This window comes from Amphiprion ocellaris, chromosome 20 (genome assembly GCF_022539595.1).
Source record: "Amphiprion ocellaris isolate individual 3 ecotype Okinawa chromosome 20, ASM2253959v1, whole genome shotgun sequence".
NCBI classification, from domain to species: Eukaryota; Metazoa; Chordata; class Actinopteri; family Pomacentridae; genus Amphiprion; species Amphiprion ocellaris.
The window spans coordinates 3,308,569-3,332,334 of NC_072785.1; the positions used below are offsets into that span (position 1 = coordinate 3,308,569).

Here is a 23,766-nt window from a genome sequence, read left to right on the forward strand (position 1 = left end):
TCAGGAGTGCTGCATCCCTCTGAGAGACATTTTACAATCTTTGATTTTTCAGAGTCTGTTAAATTTATTTTTGGGCCCATTTTGTCTGAGGTAAAGAAGCTGCCTAATAATTATGCACACCTTGATATAGGGTGTTGATCACTTCAGGCCACACCCTCTCTCATTACACAAATACACATCACCTGATAATGCTTAAAACCAATCAGCATTCAAGTTTATATAGCTTGTAGTTAGAAAATATGCATGAAAATGACGGTAAGGTCAAAATACTCACTTGCCTAATAATTGTGCATGCAACGTACAGTCAGAATATCTCAAAGATGTGTGTTTTTCAGCTCCAAAGCTATCTATATATGAAGGACCAAATAACTATTTGACTTAATACTCTGCCAAGAAATTATGTTATGATCGGTGTACATTTGTCTGTTTGTCTGTCTGTGAGCAACATTACTCAAAAACAGACAAACGTATTTGGATCAGGGAAGGGCATAAATGACACGAGGACCAACTGATTAGATTTTGGCAGTTGTGGAAATATATATTATTTTGCATTAAAGATGTTTCTTTTTTTGTGTGTTTGTATTTTGATGTTCAGTACTAACTTCAAGTGATTAATGAGACCTAACTTACACATACAAAATGATGATCTTTAGGTGAAAAGGCACAGTAGTATGTGCCATTGTAATTAAGAAAACATCTTTTCTGCCCTTCCATCAGATGAAGAAGTCCTGAACCAGACAGAGGAAACCGAAGACAGCCAACAGGGAGAGGTGAGGATTTGAAAGGAACATCAATCGACTGCCTCCCTGAATCTTGAGCGGGTATTTATGAAAACTGTTTTGTATTTCAGACATCAGAGGCAGCTCCAATGGAGGACAGTAATCCCCCGACGTCTCCTACTGTTAATATTAAAGATGAGCCTATTGATGAGGGCTACGATGCTGCTTTACTGCCTCAGAGCTCCATCAGACAGATCAAAGAGGAGCTGGAGCATCAGGAGGTTGGTATAAAGAGAGGAAGTCCATCATTAAACTCAGTTAATGCTCAGTTATAGTTGGTGAGCTGTAACTTTTATTACACTGAACAATACTTCAACCAGAAAATAATGATATATTCAAACTGAAGCTGCTGACGGAAGATTTTTTTTAACAATACAGAAAGTAGACATGCTGCATTTTGAATGGAAAATTACCCTTTTTCTTCAAGACGATTTACAGCAATGTTGTCTTAAAGGGTGAGGAAGGCCACTTGAACAAAATCTGATTTTTTAAATGTTTGATCTTTTCAGGAAGAACTGAGGATCAGCTCCGTCTACTCTGTAGGTGGAGGAAACACTTTTACAGCTCCTACTAGTGAGTTCATTTATTTGTTCAGTGCGACATCAGAATTCATGCTCCCCTCTATTCTTTTTATGACGTTAATAATAGACTCTGAAATGAACTTTGATAACAACAATCCCAATGAAATCGTGTCATTTCCACCCCTAAATGCTGGTGATGTTGTTGGTATTAATGCAAGCAGTTTTATTAAATTAAAACTCTGATTTCAGCAGTACTTAGAGAGTAATGGTGCATGGTTTTGTCTTGAACTGTTCAGTAAAGGACATTTGATTTGATGTAAAGCTTCCTTAGTTTGATATGCCCTGTGATCCATACAATTACTATCTAATCTACTATTCACACGGGATTATTATTAGCTGAGGATCTCTGGTAATTTGTGATTTACCCCCACGTCTGTGTTTCTTGCAATGCATTTGCACGGGATGAGCGAAGTCTGTATTTTACTCGAATTTACTGACATTGCAGCCCGGATATGATGTCAAATCTGTGTTATTGGTATGTAGTCGTCATGACAACAGTAAATATGTCAAAGCAGCAACGTGACTGGAGGACAGTGGGCAGCGTTGTCGAAATAATGGGCCGTCAAAGTGTTTGTATTAAGCCTGATGAAAGATAGGCCTAGAAAAATGTTTATTACCACATGTTGCTACACATGTCATCCATCTCTATATCCTCCCAGATTTCCCTCGTCTTGTTGATCTGATTTTGCCATTTCTGCAAATGGTCCACAGGTCTGTTGTGTATCGGCCTTCTTCTGCATTTGCTCCTAAAATGCTGTCAATAATTTCCACCACAGCCTCCAGAATTCAACCATGAAAAAGGTAGAAAAAGGTGTGCAATAAAAAAACAACAACTAAAACACCCCCCAGTCACTGAGATACAGATTCGCACAGGACTAGTATTATCACAGGTCGTTGGAGTTTAGTGAAATATGGTAGGTAATTTGTGGTGGAATTTTTACTTTACAAATTACAGACATGTTGCATTGGCACGGGATTAAGATCACAGACATCCTCCACAATTATTACAAATCAACATTGGTCCTGAGGTAATACTAATCCCATGCGAATAGGGCTCTAATGATCTATTTATTTTTACCTACTCTCACTCCCATGATGGAAATTCTATATCCAGAGCTCCACGTGGAGCATTTAGGAGTGTATAGAACACAACCTAGACTCATTTCTTCCGACAGAGTCCATGTATTCTCTAGTGTTTCAGGTATAACCTTAGTTGATGCTTGCTGACTTGCTGTACTATTCTGTCTCCTCTTATCCATTCAAGTTCCTGCAGCAATCCCAGCCCCAACTCCAACGGCCATTTTCATTCCCAGTAGAGGAGCTGTCATACAAGCCATGGCTTCCCTCCCTCTCAGACCACCAGCTCCAATCCCAGCTTCAGTGTCGGCTCTGGCACCCATACCTCCACGTCCACCACAGCCCCCCGTTCCTGGTAGCGTTCGCTGCAGCGGCTGCTCTAAGGTACTCAGTTTATGCTGCTTAGATTTGAAAAACCATCACACAACAAGCCTCTGCCACACCATGCACTTGTTATTCAGGGAAACCTCTAAGGAGAATAGCTTTAAATAGCTCGATTCAATAATGTTTAACACAACTAACTCATCATAGAAATATTTGCCTAATTAATCCATTGATCATATATGTGAGGGGCATGTTTGGCTGACAGAAATTCATGCAGGGCTGTAGTAGTTTTTATTTTAGTTCTTTGTGTCATTTTTATGTCTCATGTCTCATGTCTCTATGATGTGCTCCAGGTTCTGCTGAAAGGTCAAACAGCATTCCAAAGAAAAGGCTCGACACAGCTCTTCTGTTCCACGGTCTGTCTGACGGGACATTTGCCTCCAGCCAACAAGAGCCGAGCCTGTTTCCAGTGCAACAGGTGTGTCTTTGTTTCCACTCGACATCAGTGAGAAGTAACTGACTTACATTTCAGCTTTCTACTTAGACACAGGTTTTGTTTTGTGTCCCTGTGCTGACAGCTGGCTTATAGAAGCTGCATTTTCTTACTACATGTAAAACAATGTACTTATGAAGCCCCAAACTGAAAAATAACACAGAAAATAGACTGTCAAACTGATTTATTTTCCAACAAGTAATACATTAAACCTTAAAAATCCATGTGACATATACTCAACATTACAGATTTTTGACATTGGGAGGCGGCCTATTTGACTTGTTTTATTTCCCCCATGATTTTCCTTGAAAGAGAAATGGCTCCAGGTTCTTATTTAAAACGACATAAGCCAGGCACCCCTGTAGCTCAGGTTGAGCAAGTGACTGATAAACGGGGGTTTAGTCCTCGATGTAGTGGTCATGGGTTCGAGTCCGACCCACGACCGTTTGCTGCATGTCCTTCTCACACTCTTCTCCCCACGTTTCCTGTCTCTTGCCACTGTCCACTATAATAAAGGCTAAAAAAATAACAAAACAAAAGAGCAACCTAAGCCAATTTGGATTAAATATTTGACTTAATAAATTCCACTGTTATGTCTGACTGTATCTGATATCTGCTAATTAACTATACTGTCAAAACCCCCAGGTAATACTTGCAAATTATTCTTGTATTTGCAGCTTTCATATTAAATCCAGTGACTGTCAATGATTTAAAACGTGAAATACTTTGGATCATTACAAGCTCTCTTGTTTTGCTTGCAACTTCATGGCTTCCCTTATTTTTATGTTTTGTGTCATGCTGTCCTAGACTTTCCCAGAAATTGCAGTTCACTGGTAGCCCTTTGCAGGTGATACTGGCAGTCACGTTGTTTTTTTTTTCATATATTAACACTGCGTGTGAAGTATGTTTGGCCTCATCAGGCTTGTAGATCTTGTTTTGATTTTCTTTTTTTGACCGTTGTATTTATTACCCGTGTTACTGTCTTTGTAGGGACATCCTTCAGCCCAGGGACATGATCACAATTCCAGCAGACGACGGCAGCTTAATGCACTTTTGTGGCCAGTTCTGCCTGTCTGTCTTTCGACATAAGAAGAAGCAGGTCGACAAGGCTCCTGACAAATTTATCGACAAACGTTTGGAGAAAAAGCCTGAGAAGCCACCCGAGAAACCAGTGGAGCGCCAGCCAGAAAAACCCTTTTGTAGTGTCTGCAGAATCACCAGCAGGGTAAGAGACTAGGAGCTTATGAAGTAAAGACAGGTTTTAGTTGAGTTTAAGTGATGAGCCGTTGTCCACGTGTTTGACTGTGATCATCTCTGTAGCAGATTGAGCACGAGGTCACCCATCAAGGCCGCCTGCACAGACTCTGCAGCGACGCTTGTTTTGTAACGTGGCGCAAGATGCGTCAGTTAGCTATGAACTGCTGTGAAGGCTGCGGACTTTACTGTAACAGCAACTCAGGTTCCTGTCAGACACTCATAATTGACAGATCTCAGCTCAACTTCTGTGGTCCGACCTGCATCAGCACCTACAAACAGGTATGGCAAAAATGTTTGTTGTTGGTTTTGTTTTAAAATAATTGTGCATTGTGTATTTTGTTTGGAGTATGGATATTAAACATTACTTAAGCTATGCAGTGGTCCCTTGCCATATTACGGTTCATTTTTGGAGGTCTCACTGTATCACAGATTTTTAAATTGCTTTTTTATTGCGGGTTTTGCGATATATAGGTATTTTTATATATTTATTGTTGCAGCGAGCTGCGTTGAAGAACGGCAATGGGGAAGGAATATCTACCTTTTATGCGCTCTGCAACTGGCAGATGCTTTTATTTTGACACACACAGAATAGCGCTATTAAAAATGTGGCAGGAAGTCATCAAACACACTTCACACTCACAGTCCTGACAACAGAACACTTAACCAATCTAACTAGGCTGACTAAACCACAAAAACACAATAAAACACAAATAGCACTGTAACGTGAACATAAACCACAATAATGACATTTAAACCCCCAACACCCTGAACTCCCATGGTGCATTGCGACACAGTGGTTCAGTCATAGCGACCGGCTCTGCGATAGCTACATTATTTTTGCGGTAAAATCTGCATTTTCTAGCCTAAAAAATTGAAAACATATAAAAAGATACGAAACATAATAATTAAAACATATTAAAAGAATATTTAATGGAAATAAAATGTGCAGCGTACAGCGCTGGGCTCTGATTGGCTCAGAGACCGTAGCATCAGTCTCATCTGTCTCCCGTGTTTAGCAGCATTCAGCATCTGGCCTTGTCCATTTCACTCAGACTTGTGATCGCTGCGCATAGTGTTGCTCTGTGGCACGTGGGGAGGGTTTATAAAGCCTTAAATTAAAAAAAAAAAAAAAAAAAAAAAAATATATATATATATATATATATATATATAAGTAATTAAATAAATATGGTCGCTACTTGGATTTTCGTCTATCGCGGGCGGGTCTGGAATGTAACCCCTGCGATAGACGAGGGACCACTGTACTACCTATTTTCAAGAAGTAATTTAACATTTTAGCTAAATGGCTTAGAAATCATGTTCCATCAGAAAATCACACCCAGCACCTCATGTGTATTAAGCAAATGTAGCAAATGTACACCTCTTCTGAACTGTTTTTTTTTACACAGACCTGCAGAAAGACAGTCGAGTGTGCCTACTGTCACATCATTGCAATAGTGTCCACCACTATCATGGAGCGAGACCAAAAAGGCAGAGTTCAGCTTTACTGTTCCCCTGCTTGTGTGGAGCAGAGTCGGCCACCCCAACATATTCTCACTGGTAAGACAGACACAGTTATCTTAGATATGCACACTTAAAACTACAGTTGGCAGAAATCTGGAATAGGCAACAAAAAAATTAAAAACAAATCAGGACTTCAAAAATATGCAACCCTCCTCTGAGCTCTTCCTTCTACCCTTCAAATGCACAAGTCAAACTAAAAGTCAACATTATTTTGTGTCTTCACCCGTTATTCAAACCTTGATCTCCCAAATGACCGTCCTCCCTCCAACCCATTGTGCCACCACATCCCGCTGTCATCACAAACTTTGTTGCTTCTAATACTTTTCCACCTACCCTGGTGGAAACATCCTGTGATTCACTGAAATCTACTATTGCTGGGTGCAATTTTCTAAAGCTAGGAGTAGGTGCAAAAATCTAATTCCCCTTAAAACCCTTAAGTTACAATATGCTGAAAGTTTGTATGAAATTTTTGCCCAAAACATCCTGCTCAGCATACCTTTAAATACAGTACCAGGAAGAAATCTTTTACTCTGATCTGTATCACAACTACAGCCGATAAATGTAGAAACGCATGATTTGAATGCACATAATAGCAGCTGAGTGTTTTTAATTTCACTGTTTTCCTGCAGGTGCTCCATTTCCATGCAGCCTGTGCAAAGTTTCAGCCGTTCCACAGTATCATCTGGCCATGGTGGACGGCACGATACGTAACTTCTGCTCCTATTCCTGCGTGTCTATATACAGGGTAAAGCATCAACACCGTGGGATGTTTTTTTATCTATCAAAGCTGTTGACTTGTCTTCTGTTAGATTTGACTTTGTTATTGTTGCTCTATGTTTTGCAGAAGTCTGGTCACACGTCTCAACCAGACCTGACCAACGGAACCTCCTCTCTCAGGGACTCCTCCGTCAGAGAGGCACCCAAAGCGGGGCCCTCTGCTGGAGCCAGCTCAGTCCCACCCATCCCTCAGGACTACCCATCTTCAGCCCCGTACCCAGGCCATCATCCTAGCCATACCTCAGTGCCACCTCTAGTGACTCCCTACCGTCCCACGTTGTCCCCCTCTGTCCCTGGACAAGCCCAGGCCAAACCACCCCCCAGTCAGCCCCAGAAACCGGCTGAGAGTGGAGCAGCTGACATCGCCAAACTGACCTGCCATCAGTGCAGCAAACAGTTTAACGGCAAGCCACTGCTATTCAGTCACCAAGTAAGAGACACATACATGCTGATTCAGACACCCAGCTGTCCTACTTGTGTGACTCGTGCAACATTCTTTGACTAACATTATGTTCATGCTAATAAGAATTTTTCCCTGCAGGGTCATATTTCTATGTTCTGCAGTAAGACATGCTGTGAGCAGTATAAAGCCCAGAAAAACATCCTTGCATTGTGCGAGTACTGTAAACAAGCAAAGGTACTCTTTGAAACCATCAGCTACAACCAGCAGGACGTGGTCTTCTGCAGTGAAAGTGAGTCCCCTTTTATCTTCTACACAGTTATTTTTTTCTTGCAGAAGCAGAATGTCTGTTCAGTGCTTGTCAACTCAGTGGACTGTATTGGCTTTGTTCCCCCCCATTTCTTTCCTTCAGTCCATCAGTTGCTCTTTTGTTGTCACACACTTGCTTGTTTTTTACATTCTAAACAATTTACATCAAATCCTTATAATGATCAGTCATCTAAATAATGCAACGGGCTTCACAAAAAAACATTTTCATATTTTGGCTCCCAAATCTGTCACCATTTTTCTAATGAAATTTGCTTAGGAGTTCAAGGTAAGTTCACCAAACTCCTGTGTGTACAAACTTTAATGGTTTGACACAAAATTAGATGCCAGAAAACATCTCATGCAACCACTAGCTAATTACGGAGGTGACAAGTGTTGCAGCCATGGAGATACTGACAATATCGTAGCCTGCTGTTGGTGGTGTGAAGAGAACACTAAACATAGACCTTCTAGCAGTTCCTAAACTGTAGGGAAGTTGAAATACACCAATAAAAATCCTACAGTCTAAAAAAAAAAACACATTAAATTGCCAAGTCATTGTAACACTAATATGGTCAACAGCATTCATTTTGCCTCGAGTTTGCTTTGGTTGAATGTTTTATTTTAGGAGAATTTTAAAGCATATTGAAACTCAGGTGCCCGGGTAGTTCAACACGTTGAGCTGGTGACCCATTAACAGGGACCGACCCATGGCTATTTGCTGCATGACATTACAGAGCAATTAAAATATACAGTAAAATAGAAGGATCTGAATCCTACATGTTATTGTAACTACTCTGAAATGGTCACCCAGAGATCACGTTAACCATCCTGGAAAAAAATGGATTGAAAATTGTGAGGAACTGCAGCTCTCATCTTCCATAACGTTAAAGTAATTGCTGTCATAGGGTGTTTGGTGTACTACTGAATAATAAAACCTGCTGTCCGTCATGCTTTCCAGACTGTAAGCTGCTCTTCAAACATGATGTGACGTATCGTAACAAGGATCATCCCTGGCATCCCTGCACTTACTGCTCCGGCATCAGCCAGAAGATGCTGCACAGCCACTATGGAGGGAAGATGGAGGAGTTCTGCAGACCTCACTGCATGTCCCAGTACACTGTACTCTACTATGGGGTAAGAGCTGGTGCACTGTCTGTCGTATAACGGAACATCTTCCTGTCTTTAATGTGGTTTTGTCTTTCATTTTCTACGTCTGTTCTTCCTTTGCTCTTACTCTCTCCGGTGCAGATGGGTCGATGTGACAGCTGCAGGAAGCAGGGCTACATGACGGAGAAGCTGCAGTGTTTGGGTTCGGTCCGTAACTTCTGCAACCTGCCTTGTCTGCTGCAGTACTGCTACCTTCACTTTGAGACAAACCAACACACCAGCAGTAACGGTACCGGAACGGCCCCACAGACACCATATGGTAATTAGTTTTATGCAGTGCAGCGATGAAGTCTACATGCAAGTTAAAATCTCGTATCTGAAATGTTGTTTTCTCAACCAACAGCAACACGTATGTTGCTACAGCATGTTTTTGTTGTTTTTTTGGGTTTCACAATAACAAGCCTTGACTGGAAATGAAAGAGAATAAGGCCAATGCTGAAAATGTAATTATTTTCAAGTCTAGTTTGGGTTGATAGAAAGTAATCTCCTTATCTTGGGTTCAAACCCTTGTTTCCCCTCTTCTTCCAGCTCCAACCCAGCCTCACCACTCCTCAAAGATGAATCCTGTCATAGCCGATGTCGTCTCATTGGCCAATGGCTCTGCCACTCAGCCCAGTGGGTCGGCAGATACTGCTCTGGCTGGTTAGTTCTTACCTTAGACAAGAGTGGGTGTTTTCAACGGCCATCCTGTGACTCATACTGTCGGGAAGAAAGGTTGACTTAGTCCGGCTCTTTAAGGATTGTCCAGCTTAACTGGGTCCTACATTGATGATGTTGGATATCATTCAGCAGGTGTTGACATGAAATGTAGTCAGTCATGTAAATAAATATGTATGTAATGTATCAGAACTGTAAGTAAAACGGTGAGGACATTTAGACGTAAGATTGAGAATAGAATAAGAGGCTGTACAGAGTCTGTCTGAATTATTAAGCATCTGTCTTCAGATATGGTTGCTGTTTTCTACGTGTTAAGTAGTCTAGACTGCAATTAATGGAAGGAAAAAAGTCTCAAGCAATAAAAGTAACACCAGACAAGGTCTGTCTGGCTGAAGCGTTTCTACTTTCTAACAGAGTATGGATATTTGTTTTTAACAAAAGATGACATTGGTGATATATTTTTATCTCCCATTGAGTGTAACAGAATGTAATATTCACCTCACATTATTCTGCTACCTTTAGTGACAGATACATCATTTGTATATTGAATTTAATCAGCTTGTTGTTTATTTCTATGTCTGAAGGCATTGAGCAGTGTGCATTTTTTTGCTTTCTTCTAGGAGCTCTTCCAACCTCCAATGTAGATGGAAAGCACCTCGACCACGTACGTACTGTGTGTGTTTTTGCTTTTGATCAAGCCTTGTGTACACCTTTAGGTCTTGGTCAAATATTGTTAAAGGATACTGTATTATAATTCTGGAGATCTACTGGCATATCTTTAGAAACATTACTGCTCCCACAAAACTCCTTCGCTGTAGTTGCTGCACTTGCCCAATAATTGCAACTCAAATAAGGGTCAGTCCCATTAATTGCAGGCACTAGAAAGTGACCCTGGTATAGGGACCGAGAACCTGGAGTGTTCATTGATGAAAAGGATCAAACAAGCAGACATTGTATTCACAACAAAGTCTGAACCAAAGCTGAGATAAATGGAAAAACTTACACAAAAGCACTGGGTTAGGTTTTCTCTGTGAAAAAATAGTTACTGTTCAATGTTTTGTTGTTCTTTGAACTTGAAATAATCTTGTACTGAGCAAGATAGAGTGATATTGTAAGTTATGAAGGGGGCAAAAATAGTTTTTCTTGATGAGGCGCCAGAGAATAAATTAGTTGCTGTCGTGAATTGGTATTTCAGCCTTCGCTGCCTTTATTAATGCTATTCCCTCTTCAGTTTATAGGGTTTGCTTTGCTGTGAGTCCATTAACTAACCTAATAGTGAAAATCCTAAAATGGATTATCAATCTCTTACAATGTCTGGACATTTTGAAATGAAGGAATGCTGCTTTCCTTTAGAGGAGTTTAAGTGATCTCATTTGGTAGTTTTTTTGATTAATTTTGACCCAGGTCATGTCTATATAACCTTTCTGCATTTGCGCAGACTTATTTTGTCAGACCAATTATTTTCTGTCATGCAAGGCTTTTAAATGTGAAGAATAGCTATGGGCGTTGTCCATTTATGATCCAGTGTTACCAGTAACCTTCTGTTTTTAACTTCAGTTGACTGTAGACTTTAGTTGGGCACATGTGCACGTCTGAATGTATAGTAATACTTCTCTTGTGATCTGTGACCACGTTTCTGCCGTCAGGGTTTATATGGTGGTCATATAGTAAAAGCAATAACAGAGTTTAACAGGAAAAAACCACAGTTCATCATATATTTGTGTTGCTATTTAGAGCTTACATTGAATACCCTTTAACTGCCGCTTAGTGAGAAAATGTGCTGAAAGGAGAAATTGAATGATGAACAATATATGTAACAAAGTAATGTCTATATCTTATATCTTTACGTGATTTACAATTCAACAAACTAAAGCAGACAGTAGTAGCTGAAAAGCCCTTTTACCATTTCTTTACTTAAATGTGGATCTCTAAATTATATCTAGTAGACGACACCAACAACCCGCTGAACGACCTCGGCAACAGACAGCTGATTGTCGGTACGCATAAACAATCAGATTTCAGTTTGATGGGGAAGCCGAGGTACCAGTTTAAACCAGGTGTACAGAGCGAGGCTGTATTTAAAGGGGAGACATTGTTCCATCCCTCTGTCTTGCTGCCAGTTTTTCCCAGTGGCTTCTTGTAGTATTGTGATGAAAAAATGTCCACCATCATAAAAGACACTTCTGTAAAACTGTTGACAGGAAACCTCCAGCTGCCAACAACTGTTACTGTTCATTCAAGCAATTTTTATGATATCAGTTTCTAAAAGTCACAGAAAGCTTTATGTCTCTGTTGATTAATTGGTCATCATCTGTAGTATTTGATGTGAGATGCTGTCAGAAACTCAAAACTTGCTGAAGATATTTCTGATAAAGAAAAAGCTCTTCCTTGTGTATCATTGCTGTTTCATGTTTAATGCTCATGCAGGCCAGTACTCAGACTGACGCCATGCGTGTTCCTGCATCCCGTCGGCGTCAGATGAAGAACAAGTCAGTTCTGTGCCGACCCTTCACCATGGACCAAGAAATAATGTGCCAGCTGCCCACGCCTTCCACCGAACCAGGAGGTAACTACAGCTCTGTTTCACAGCTGGACTCACATGTCAGTTTTAATGGTGAAAACTTGTTCAACAGCATCCGGACGGTAAACTGCACTAAAAATGTAGAAATACCAGGTGAACACCAGCACACATTTGAAACACATTTAATATTTTAGTATTTAAAATGTGTTTTTACATTAAAAAATATTGAGTTTTGTACAATTTTTTCTACCAAACAGATCTGGTAATGGAGGTTTCACCCTGAAGCTGTTGCTGTAATGTTTTCCTCTGGCACAAATCAGATGATGTAGTTAAAGTTTCAATTTAATCAAAGAAAAAGCAGCTTTTAACTTGTAAACATTACTGGCCTTGCTTGAGCGTTACTGTTTTGTGTCCACACCTGTAGAGCGGTGATTTCCTGGGCTTCTGTTTAGTGTAAAATAGCATTTTCTATGCCAGGACATGTTATTGTTATTCCCTCATTTGTAACGTTCCCTGCTGAGTTTTAACACATCAGTCAGCTGTTTCTCACCAAGCACTGACAATAATAATATATTGGCTAGTTTGAGCGGCCATGGCTGCTCTTTCCTTCATTTCATTTCATTTGTTTATTTATTTATGGGTTTATTTTTTTATTTGTTGCTCACAATTAGCTGTTCTAACAATTGCACCAGCTCTGCTAGATAGCCCCTCGCAGCCCGACCAACCGTCCACTCAGGCATCCACATCTCCTGCGCCGTCACCAAAACCTCATGGAGAAGTTCAGCCGTGTAACGGCGTTCCAGCACGTCTAACCGGACGCCATTTCCTGGGCAGGAGGGAGACTGACTCTGACTGCAAGGTCTGCTCACAGCACAAGAGGAAGAGGGTGGAGGAAGAAGAGCCAGAGAGGAAGAAGCAGAAGATGGACGAGAATGAGGAGCCCGAGAAGGAAGCAGAAAAGAAGGAAGAGGAGGAGACAGGAGGAACCTCTCCGGATGAGAACAGTGAGGAGCGAAAGGAGGAGGAACCTTCTGAAATGATGGATTGCGAGCACAAGAGCAAGACAAGGAGGCAGACGCCGTATTACTGTAAAACGTGTTCAGGAGAGCCCAATCTCTGTCCTGTTCCCTGCTTTGAACTCTACCACACCCGACTGATCTACAAATCAGTTCCTGAACTGGAAACTCAAGGTGAGCCTCCTGAATAAGACAAATAGAAGAACAAAGCTTTTGACTTAAACATGCAATAAATAAAGTTTGTGCAACAGATTTATTCAGTTTACAAGCTTTGGTGTTTTGACAGTGTGCAGTTTGTGACCACAGCCAATCATGATGTTGTTTTAGTCCAAGTAACACCAACAGTGTGCCAATTTAATTTAACCAAATCTCTATGCATTTTCCAACTGACTTCTTAAGAGGGTTGAGTATGTCACCCGAGTTTTTCTCTCCACAGCCTCCTGATCTGCTGACATCAGAAGTCGTCCTCTCCTCTGACCGTGGACTCAGATAAAAACTGCTGCACACTACTTAACATGCCATCTGTTTACACTGAACCTTGTTGAGAGCAAAGGCAGGACAGTTTTCAGTAGTTTAATTAATTTGTTTTTGCAAACAGGCAGTACAGAGAAAGTTTGCACTCAGTGGGGTATTTCTGTATTTTTGTAAGAAGCTAAAGATTGCAGTATTTATGGTCCTTTCTGCAAGAACAGATTTGCATGGCTCTCTATCTTCTTTCCATTAAGAGTGTTTTGTTTGTTCACTTGTGCAAGTGAACTAAAAGAGACGAGGTTGAAATCCTGCCTTTTACGTGCTTCACTGACCTACAGACTGTACTGTAACAGGGTTAGGAAAAGTACATCTTACCTCATTAATAAATATGTGTCAAAATGCATAAATGTGTCATTAAAGCTCATCCTTATCATGGTACCTTCTCAAGTGTCTTAAACTTCATGATCTAATGCTCTTTTTTGTGCATATGTTGTGTAAATGGACTCAAATTGATCCATTTTAAAGTTTGAAAATGTAGAAAAAAAATATATTTTCACAGTGAAAATTCTGATGTCCACATTTTTGACATTTTTTGGAAATTTTTGAACATTTTTTGGTGGAAAAAACTAAATGTTTCTTAAAATTCACAAAAAAAATTTTTGTGAATGTTCTTAAAGAAAATATTAGAAGTTTTGCAGATATATATGTAATGACTTTAGATATTTTTAAGATTTTTTTGGAAGATTTTTACTCATTTTTTGAAAATATTTACACAAATTTTCTTGCCAAATCTGGGGGATTTGTTTAAATCAAACTTTTAAGGGAAGCTTTTAAGGAAATATTGGAATTTTCTTCTTAAAGGTCTTGCAAATTTTCAGAAATTTGGGTAAATTTTTTTTTTTTTTTGGGGGGGGGGCTGAATTTTTGGATTTTTTTCAGACAATAATTTCTGTAAATGAAGACAACAGGAGGGTTAAAGGTGCTCATATGTTGCCCACATTTTAAAACAGACACTTGATTGTGCAGTATTAAGTTAGTCAGGAAATGAAATTAGAAGTTCTTGCTTTCAAAGAAGTCGGAATAAACAGATTATAGGATGTGATTTGCTTTAAATTTCTCAACATGTCGACCAAACTAGCTGAAGTGTTTCATTCATGATAGTTTAACTCACCTTTCATTTTGACATTTATCTATGACACTAAAACCTGCAGTCACTTGAATTTCTTAACCGTGTGAGTCAGGCAAACAGAATTCATTTGGATGTTCAGATGACTTATTTGTATTGTTATACTTTGTTATAAATGAATGTGATTTATTTCTGTACCTCACCACTGATTGAATCACGTGAACCAACGCCGACTTCGACTCTTCCTCTGGACTTGAGCTGAACATGAGTTGCCTCCAGTTCTGAATTGCATCTCTAAAGTTTACTTTTCTAGTTGTTTAACAACTCATTGTATGTTGTAGGTTTTTTTTATACTAATTAACAATATGTGCATGTTGCATTTTTCTGTTTCTCTCCGCTCTAGAAATATACTGTCATCATCTGAAAAAGATTTTTTGTTAAATGCAAAAAAAAGTCAATAAATTTTATTTGAGAAAGAAAATGTTTGCAGCAGTTTGTCTCATGTTTTATTCATCCTGTTTCTCATACAAATGGCCTGTGTTGAGGAATGAGCATCAGAAATTTGCTTACAACTCAACTTGTCTGCTTCACAAAGCACTGCTGTCATTTAAAGATGCAAAAGTTGTCTTTGTAGGGAGGGAACTGAGCTGAAAATGCGTTTTAAACAATTGCTGTACTTCCTCAAATAATAAATCCATTCATGATAGCAGAGAAAGGACGAATGATGGGAAAACAGCTGTCTGAAGCATAAAATACACCACGAACTATAGCTACACCTACTGGCCCAAGCATGCTACTGCATTTGTACTGATGGATCATATTGGTTTTCCTGATATATATATAAATGTAAAAGACAGCCTTTAAGTCAAAGAGTCTATATATTTATGACAGCTGGTGTATATGCATATTAAATTGTAAGGACTTCTAAGTACAATGTCAGATTATATGTGGTCAGCAGATGATTGAAGGTGGCATTGGAGGATTTTGACTTCATTCAGTCACAGTGAGATAAACAGACGTTTAAATGTCCATCCTGAAGCATGTTGAATAATTTTGTTATGATGAGTAAAAGTATTTTTTTCCCTTCCAAAATGCCATTTTTGTCAGGTGAGAGTTTGTTTCCTCCTGTCAAATTCTGTTGATTTTAGTCCAAGGGTGTCAAACATGCGGCCCGCGGGCCAAAGCCGGCTCTCCAGAGGGTCCAGTCTGGCCCACAGGATGAAAAATGTAACATTTACAGTCGACATTAAATACAAATTAGTAAAACTACAAATTTAAACTAATTTCTAGACCATGACAAGTTGTTTTGATCATAAAGTAAAATACTAGATTGCTCATTGTTCTGTTGTCATTGTGTGTCTCATTTTTGTAATATTTTGTCTTGTTTTTGTTTTTTTGTCTGATTTTTGTAATTTGTCATATGTTTCTGTCGTTTTGTTTCTTGCTTTTGTAATTTTTTATCTCATTTTTGTCGTTTGTCTCATTTTCTGTCGCTTTGTAGCTTTTTTGTTTAATTGTGTCTCTTTGTTTTGTGTTGTTTGTCACATTTTTGTGTCATTTTGTTTCTCATTTTTGCTGTTTGTTGTCTCATTTTTTGAATATTTTGTCTTGTTTTTGTTGTTTTGTGTTTCCTTTTTTGTCTCACTTGTGTTGTCTTATTTTTGTCATTTTGTGTTTTGCTTTGTTCATTGCTTTTTGTCTTTTTGTCATTTTGTGGTTTTTTTGTGTCTCGCTTGTGTTGTTCGTCTATTTTTATGTTGTTTTGTTTCTCGCTTTTGTCATTTTTTGTCAACTTTTTGCCATTTGTCCATTTTTTTGTTTCTTTCTATTTTTTGTCTAATTTTTTCTCTTTGTTTTGTTTCGTGTTGTCTCATTTTTTGTGACTTTGTTTCTCGCTTTTGTGGTTTTGTGTCTCATTTTTGTAATATTTTGTCTTATTTTTGTTGTTTTTTATCATAAAATAAAATACTGCATCATTAAGTTCCAGATGACTAAATGTTGTGTTTTTTTGTAGACACTCTGTGATCTGGAAGTTGTAATGTGGAAATGACAAACTGAGGCTGAATGTTGCTGAAATTGAATTAATTTTTCTTAAGAAACTTCAGGTTGTTCATGATGTTTTGTAAGAAGATAATTCATTAAATGTGAATATTTTCAGAATGAACTTTTTTGTACTGAAACAGAGGAATCATTTGGAGTTGTGGTTATTTATAGATTATTATGCTGTGATTTTACTGGTCACTTGAGATCAGATTGGGCTGAATGTGGAACCTGAATTAAGATGAGTTTGACACGCCTGTTTTAGTCACTGTAACGTGTATTTTATTGCACCAGATTGTTGTTCATTTAGATTTTCTGTGAGACAGTGAGCTATTCATCTGTACCTTGTTATTCTTTTTAAATTAGTTCAACAGAGGAATGACTCTTGGTTGTCTCCCTCTTCCACCCTCCATCCTCAGCAGGAGAGGAGAAGGTGAAGGTGTTCATGATTCCAGTCCCAGTACCGGTCTTCATTCCAGTGCCTATGAACATGTACTCCCAGCACACGCCAGTTCCCATGGCTATGCCCATGCCTGTACGTCCCTTTACCTTGTATTCCCATTCTGTGATTAATTCCACTGAGTGTCTGCAGCAGTAACTTAAACTCTTCTGTCCGGTTTCCTCCAGGTTCCTGTTCCCATCGTAGTGCCGCCACCGAACAAAGAGATGAAGGATGCAGCTGTCAAATCAGAGACTTTTGCTGTGATCGATGAAAAACAGACAGATGAGTGTGTTTCCAGTGCAGGTGAGGACTTACAAAATTCCAGATTTTTATATATTTAAGTCAAGTAAATACTAAATGTTTAATTGTTGCCATAAACATCTGGTGGGTCAATATATAACTGAGGGACTTTTGAGGTCCATGGGATATATATTGCATTTTTATTAAAAGTAAGAAAAACTCATGTTTTTTATGTTCATTATGATCATGTCTTTACAAATTCCATATTTATTTATTATGGAAACAGTCACTAATAAAAAATGACTGGATATCACTAAAATGTCAACTAAATAACCATCTGAATGTAATAACAACCACCTTCTAATGAGCTAAACAATAATAAAATGAGCTGATTCAGAAATAGTTTGGATTGTGTTCTTTTCATTAATTTGAGATAATCATAACAGGCATTTCTTTTTTGGCAGTGTATCAAATTTTATGTGGAAAATAACAAATTGTATCTGTGTCCCAGAAATCACTTTCCACTAAGTTCCCCATTACAAAAACACCTCTAAAGGAAGTGTGTTGATTCCAGATCACATGACCTGCTCATTTTGTTTCTCTGTGGTCATTTTGTTTCTTTTTTGGTCATTTTCAGTCCTTTTTGTGGGCGTTTTAGGTGTTTTTCTGGTCATTTTGTGCATTTCTATGGTCATTTTGCACCTTTTTGTGGCCATTTTCAGTCTGGTTGTGATAATTTTAGGTGTTTTTGTGGTCATTTTGCAATTTTTTTCTGTGTTTCTCTCGTCATTTTATGTCTTTATATGATAAATATCTGTCTCACTGAGTCATTTTGTGTTTTTCTGTGGTCATTTTGTGTCACTTGTGATGTTGTGTCTTTTTGTTGTTGTTTTGTGTCTTTGTGCTCATTTTTGGTTATTTTCAAACAGTTTTGTGGGAATTTTTTTTCTTTTTGTGATCATTTTGTGAATTTTTGTCGTCATTTTGTGCTCCTTTGTGGCTGTTTTCAGTCTGTTTGTGGTAATTGTAAGTATTTTGTGATTATTATGTGGGTCTCTGTGGTCCTTTTGTATCTTTATATGATAATTTTGTCTCTCATTGAGTCATGTTGTGTTTTTCTGTGGTCATTTGTGTTATTTTGTAACACAAAATAACAAATTGTATCTGTGTCTGAGAAATCATTTTCAACTAAGTTCCCCATTACAAAAACACCTCTCCAGGAAGTGTGTTAATTCCAGATCACATGACCTGCTCCACATGATGTCATTTCCTCCTGAAGAAAAGACTGGCCAGACTCCAAGGCTTTCTGACTTATTTAATATAAAGTAGTCAACAGGTTTACTACAATATCTTTGTAAATAACTTTCAATTTCAATTTTACTCAATTGTATATATAATATTTAGAAGAATCTTTCTCTAAAATGCCATGTGGTGTTTGGTTTTAGGCGGTCATGTTGATTTTAGGCCTGAAAAAAGCAAAAATGTCAACTATGATACAAAAAGTTCCACAATTATATATTAACCTTGCATATATTAACTAAACAATGTTTCTGCTTTAGACCAGAAGAGTTCTCACAGAGGAGACTTGAAGTCTGAATTGGTCGTTCCCACAATCTGTGAAGACGAGGCGACTGAAAAAGCAGTTCAAGCCGACCTCCCACTTCCTGCGACTTCAGACAGGTGCACAAAGTCAGCTGATCCCCAGATTACTACCCAGCCGGAGACGAGCAAAACAAGTGACCCTCCTACCACCAGTGCCGAAGATCAACCGCCCTCCTCCCCAATGATGGACTTGGAGAGTGACTTCCCGTATGGTGAGATATCAGGTCCCTGAAATGATGTTATGTCGGGTTTTATGTGTTTAATTGTGTAGAATAACATCAGTCCTACATAAGTAAAAGTACATCAGTCTTAGTAACAAAATATAGTATTAACCCTCCTATTGTCCTCATTTACGGGCACCAAAAATATTGTTTCCTTGTCTGAAAAAAATCCAAAAATTCAGCAAAAACATTCCCCAAACTTTTGAAAGTATACAAAACCTTCAGGAGGAAAATTTCAATAATCCCTTAAAAATTTCCTTTAAAAGTTGTTTTTTTTTTTTTTTTTTAAATCCCCCAAATTTGGCAAGAAAATTCCTGTAAATATTTTAAAAAATGAGTAAAAATCTTCCAAAAATATCCTAAAAATGTCTAAAGTGATTACATGTATATCAGTAAAACTTCTAATGTTTTCTTTAAGAACATTCACAAAAAAAATCAACCAAAATCCAGCGAAATTCACTGGATTTTGGTTGATTTTTTTTGTGAATGTTCTTAAGAAACATTCGTAACATTTCTTTTTTTCTACCAAAAAATTTTCAAAGATTTTCCAAAAATGTTGAAAATGTGGACATCAGAAGTTTCACTCTGAAAATATATTTTTTGTCCACATTTTCAAACTTTAAAACGGGTCAATATTGACCCACAGGACAACAGGAGGGTTAAAGTATTGGTTTGGTCTTTCCATTTCCTGTCGTCTGCGCCACTACAATATGCTAATATATTGTACTTTTGTTATTTTTGTTTATGTTTGTTTGATTACTTGAGTCAATTTGCATATTCAAATGAAAAATGCAAAATATAGTCAACAAAAAAAGTAGAATTTGTCTTATAAGATTGGAGCTTTGTTGCTCTGGAAGGCAAATGTACAAACTACCCGGCAGTAAAAAACGTAAATAAAATCGGCTTAAACTTCATAAGAAGCAACATTAAAGTCAGAGGTATTCAGATCCTTCATTTAAGTATAAGTACTAATAGAGTGTAGAAATAGTGCATAGTCAACATTCTAAACAAAAACATCTGATTAAGTAAAAGTACAGAAGTATTAGCAGCAAATGTAGTCAAAATGTTAAAGTGAAAATCCCAGTTTGGTCCCTCTGATTGATATATTATTGTTTATGACATCATTAGATTATTAATAGGGAATTATCAACATATCTATTGCTATTGTAGCTTTGTACTTTATATCCAGTTTTATTTGCAGCAGATAAATCTAAGAGCTGTTCAAACATATAATGGGAAAAGAGGAAGAAAAAAGTGTTTTAAGCTTTTAAATTAAACTGTGTGAGGAGTCTAGAGGGAAAAATTAGTACGATGTGGACTGTTAACAACTGACAGGCATCTGACCCCAACTACATGCTGCTTTTAGAAGAAATCACTTTAACTGTGTGTTTTATTTTAAGTCTTAAGATCTTGTTAAGTCTTCATCTTAAATATAACTGAAACTGTCAGATAAATGTAGTAGAGTAGAAAGTACAATAGTTCCTTCTGACATTTAGCAAGTATAAAGTAGGAATACTCAAAGTACAAATACCTCAAAATTGTATTTAACTCCAGCTAATGATGACCATTGCCTGTAAGTGGAAAACATACGTAGCAGCTCTCAGACACTCAGGTACACGTTTTTTATGTATTTCTTTTACAGAATTGCTGAATCAGAAGTCGTCGACTCGAAAGCGAGGAGTTAAAAGATCCAGAGAGAGTTCCTCCAGCCGCAAACGGGTACAACGTGACGGACAGATCAGAAGGCTTCAACTCAACTCAGATTCCTTTTAGCAGCCTCCTGGTTTAAAACGACTCACTCTACTGACTTTAACTTTTCTTATTGGCTGCCTTTTGGTTTCCGACCTGACTCTTAGAAACACTATGACTCCTAACAGATGAAATTACTGCTGCAGAAGCTTCCTGCCCTTTAAATATTTAGGCATTTATGAAGGTCTGGTGTATTTATACAAATCCACTCAAGTTTGGTAGAAAGTGCATTTTCTCTCAGCCGTGTCGACCTTTTCCTGCACTACTACAGCGTTCATTGTCTGTCCAAGCAGAGTCGAAGACGGACTGGATCACTGGAACACGGTGCCGTGGCGACTGCAGCCGCCTCCAAACTGAACCACCTGTATGGAGTTAAAGCCTGGAGGAGCTGGGTCCAACAACGCAGCCTGCAGCCACCAGAACGTGAGCCTGAGGTTCCTTTGCTACGCTCACATAATGCTCTGTTGGTGCTCATTAACTGGCTCTTCTATAAGCAGTTTTAATCTGTACCAGTCGTGTTTCTTTCCCTCACAGCCGGTCTGGTGGACGTTAAAGAAGACATCCTTCAGTGCGACTCTGCTGAGCTCAACTTTGCTCTGTCTCGCTTTGTCAAAGAAGTGCGACGGCCGAACGGAGAGACCTACAGTCCAGACAGCGTCTTCTACCTGTGTCTGGGGATACAACAGGTGCACACAAACACTGTGTCGCTGGTTTCCTTCTTGCTTCTTTTAGTGTGTTTCTCTTCTTCCTAACGTGTTGACTCATTGCTTCCTGTGTCTCTCCGTTTGGACAGTACCTGTTCATCAAGGGCCGGATAGAGAACATCTTTACTGACGAGCTCTACTGGCAGTTTGCCTCCGAGATCACTGAGATGCTTCGACTCTGGAAACCTCAGTTACTACCAAACGGTACAGTCATTGACTAGAAGTTCTAATTCTTCAGATCTTTGTGAATTCAAAGCCCATATTCAGAGTATTTACATTAAATAATTAACTCTCTGTACGCATGTTTTCATCTGTAGTGGTGGAGTTCAATTTTAAAGCAGCACTGAACATTTTTATATCAACACTGGATCAAAAGGCTGCCTGTAATGTAAACTCACAGATTTTCTTTAGAGTGTTTTGGCGTCTTTTTTAGCTCGTTTTTTTTCTTAATCAGAATTACTGTTTAGTTCCTCCCACCACTGAGCACCACCTGCTCCAACCAGAAGTGCAACATACACAGAGGAGTGTTTAGCTGCTAAAAAGTCAGATACAGTCATGGACGAAAGTATTGGCACCCCTGGAATTTTTCCAGAAAATACACCATTTCTCCCAGAAATTGTTGCAATTGCAAATGTTTTTGGTATACACGTGTTTATTTCCTTGATGTGCATTGGAAAAAACACAAAAAAAGCAGAAGAAAAAAGCCAAAACTGACATAATTTTACACAAAACTCAAAAAATGGGCTGGACAAAGTTGTTGGCACCCTTTTAAAACTGTGGGTAAATCATTTTATTTCAAGCATGTGACGCTCATTTAAACTCACCTGTGGCAGTAACAGGTGCTGGCAACATAGAAATCACAACTGAAGCCAGTTAGAATGTGTAAAAGTTGACTCAGCCTTTGTGTTGTGTGTCTGTGTGTGTCACACCAAGCATGAAGAAGAGCCCAGAAGTGTCTGAGGAAGCAAAACTGGGGAAAAATATGAACAATCTCAAGGTTACAAGACCATCTCCAGAGATCTTGAAGTTCCTTTGTCCACTGTGCGTAATATAATCAAGAAGTTTATAACCCATGGAGCTGTGGCTGATCTCCCTGGACGAGGACGGGTGGACTTCTTTTTTGGTCTTTTTCCAATGCACATCAAGGAAATAAGCACGTGTATACCAAAAACATTTGTAATTGCAACAATTTCTGGGAGGAATGGTGTATTTTCTGGAAAAATTCCAGGGCTGCCAGTACTTTGACTGTATTTTCCCTCCTCCAGGTCGAGCGGTTTCCTCCCGTGTCGAGGCGTCCTACCTGTGGGAGTGTAAGCAGCTGGGCGCGTACTCCCCCATAGTGCTGCTCAACACGCTGCTCTTCTTCTTCACTAAAAGCTTCCACTTCACCACCCTGGAGCAACACCGGTGCCTGTCTTTTTCAAATTTATCTCGGCACACCAAACCCTGCAGTCGAGCCGGCGAAGTCCTCTACCTCCAGTTCCAGAGAAGCAGCACTGCCCCGCCCAGCCAGGAAGACACAGGTTGGTGTCGCAGAACGATACGTGAGTCATTTTAAGTGAAGGTTGTATTAATAAAGTAATTTGTTTCTGCAGCTGATGAGAAGATGGAGCCAAATTTTCAGATGTCTCTGACGTTGAGTGTAATGCTGTAATGACTGACTGGGTTTTGGTGTTTCTGTTGTTTAGAACAAGTCAGAAAAGGGCAGGCAGAGGACGAGAGAAACCTGGAGATGATGGAAAATGTCACCAACCCTCTACAATGTCCAGTCCGACTCTATGACTTCTACCTCTCTAGATGGTGAGACTCGCACACAAAAAACACAGAAACACAGTTCCAGACCAGCCAGCATCGGTGCTGTTCAGTACACTCAACATGTTGCTTGTCCTCTTTCTCTCCAACAGCCCAGAGTCTGTGAAGAGAACGGCCAATTTTTTTTACCTCCAGCCTGAACAGAATGTCAACACACACAGGTCAGAGTCATCGGTACTGACTGGCAGAGCTTAGCTTGAGGTCATATGTCTGTGGAGTGTGTTCATAATGTCAAAAGTGTCAAATCAAAAAAAAAAACATATTAGTAGTTGGTGCTTGTTCACTTGGCTCTGGGTAGGAAAGGTTATAATAATAATACATTTTATTTGTAAGTGCCTTTTTGATACCCAAGATCGCTTTACAAGAAAAACAAATACAACAAAACAGATTAAAAACATACATAAAGACAAAAAAAACATACATAAAGAAATAGGCAGTTAGAGAGAATTAATAGTCTTGACCAGGTGAGTTTTGAGTCTG

At 38.9% G+C, this 23,766-nt stretch overlaps 1 protein-coding gene across 5 annotated transcripts in view; it reads left to right on the forward strand.

Annotated features, from left to right (window-relative positions):
- Positions 1-23,766, forward strand: part of si:ch211-266o15.1 (zinc finger MYM-type protein 4) — a 38,527-nt gene that overhangs the window by 8,508 nt on the left and 6,253 nt on the right. For 3 of the 5 annotated variants that reach the window (XM_023294983.3, XM_023294985.3, XM_035941377.2), the window contains 26 exons: positions 718-770; positions 851-1,000; positions 1,289-1,352; positions 2,625-2,821; positions 3,115-3,239; positions 4,245-4,479; positions 4,575-4,790; positions 5,918-6,068; positions 6,662-6,777; positions 6,877-7,239; positions 7,351-7,501; positions 8,477-8,652; positions 8,767-8,944; positions 9,214-9,327; positions 9,963-10,006; positions 11,770-11,908; positions 16,936-17,051; positions 17,144-17,261; positions 18,758-19,012; positions 20,664-20,740; positions 21,064-21,193; positions 21,305-21,456; positions 21,564-21,678; positions 22,740-22,997; positions 23,163-23,274; positions 23,379-23,447. In XM_023294983.3, coding sequence (XP_023150751.2) covers positions 718-770; positions 851-1,000; positions 1,289-1,352; positions 2,625-2,821; positions 3,115-3,239; positions 4,245-4,479; positions 4,575-4,790; positions 5,918-6,068; positions 6,662-6,777; positions 6,877-7,239; positions 7,351-7,501; positions 8,477-8,652; positions 8,767-8,944; positions 9,214-9,327; positions 9,963-10,006; positions 11,770-11,908; positions 16,936-17,051; positions 17,144-17,261; positions 18,758-19,012; positions 20,664-20,740; positions 21,064-21,193; positions 21,305-21,456; positions 21,564-21,678; positions 22,740-22,997; positions 23,163-23,274; positions 23,379-23,447 — 3,874 coding nt within the window. The remainder of the gene's footprint in view (positions 1-717; positions 771-850; positions 1,001-1,288; positions 1,353-2,624; positions 2,822-3,114; positions 3,240-4,244; positions 4,480-4,574; positions 4,791-5,917; positions 6,069-6,661; positions 6,778-6,876; positions 7,240-7,350; positions 7,502-8,476; positions 8,653-8,766; positions 8,945-9,213; positions 9,328-9,962; positions 10,007-11,769; positions 11,909-16,935; positions 17,052-17,143; positions 17,262-18,757; positions 19,013-20,663; positions 20,741-21,063; positions 21,194-21,304; positions 21,457-21,563; positions 21,679-22,739; positions 22,998-23,162; positions 23,275-23,378; positions 23,448-23,766) is intronic. The other 2 variants (XM_035941376.2, XM_023294984.3) reach the window with 2 other exon arrangements.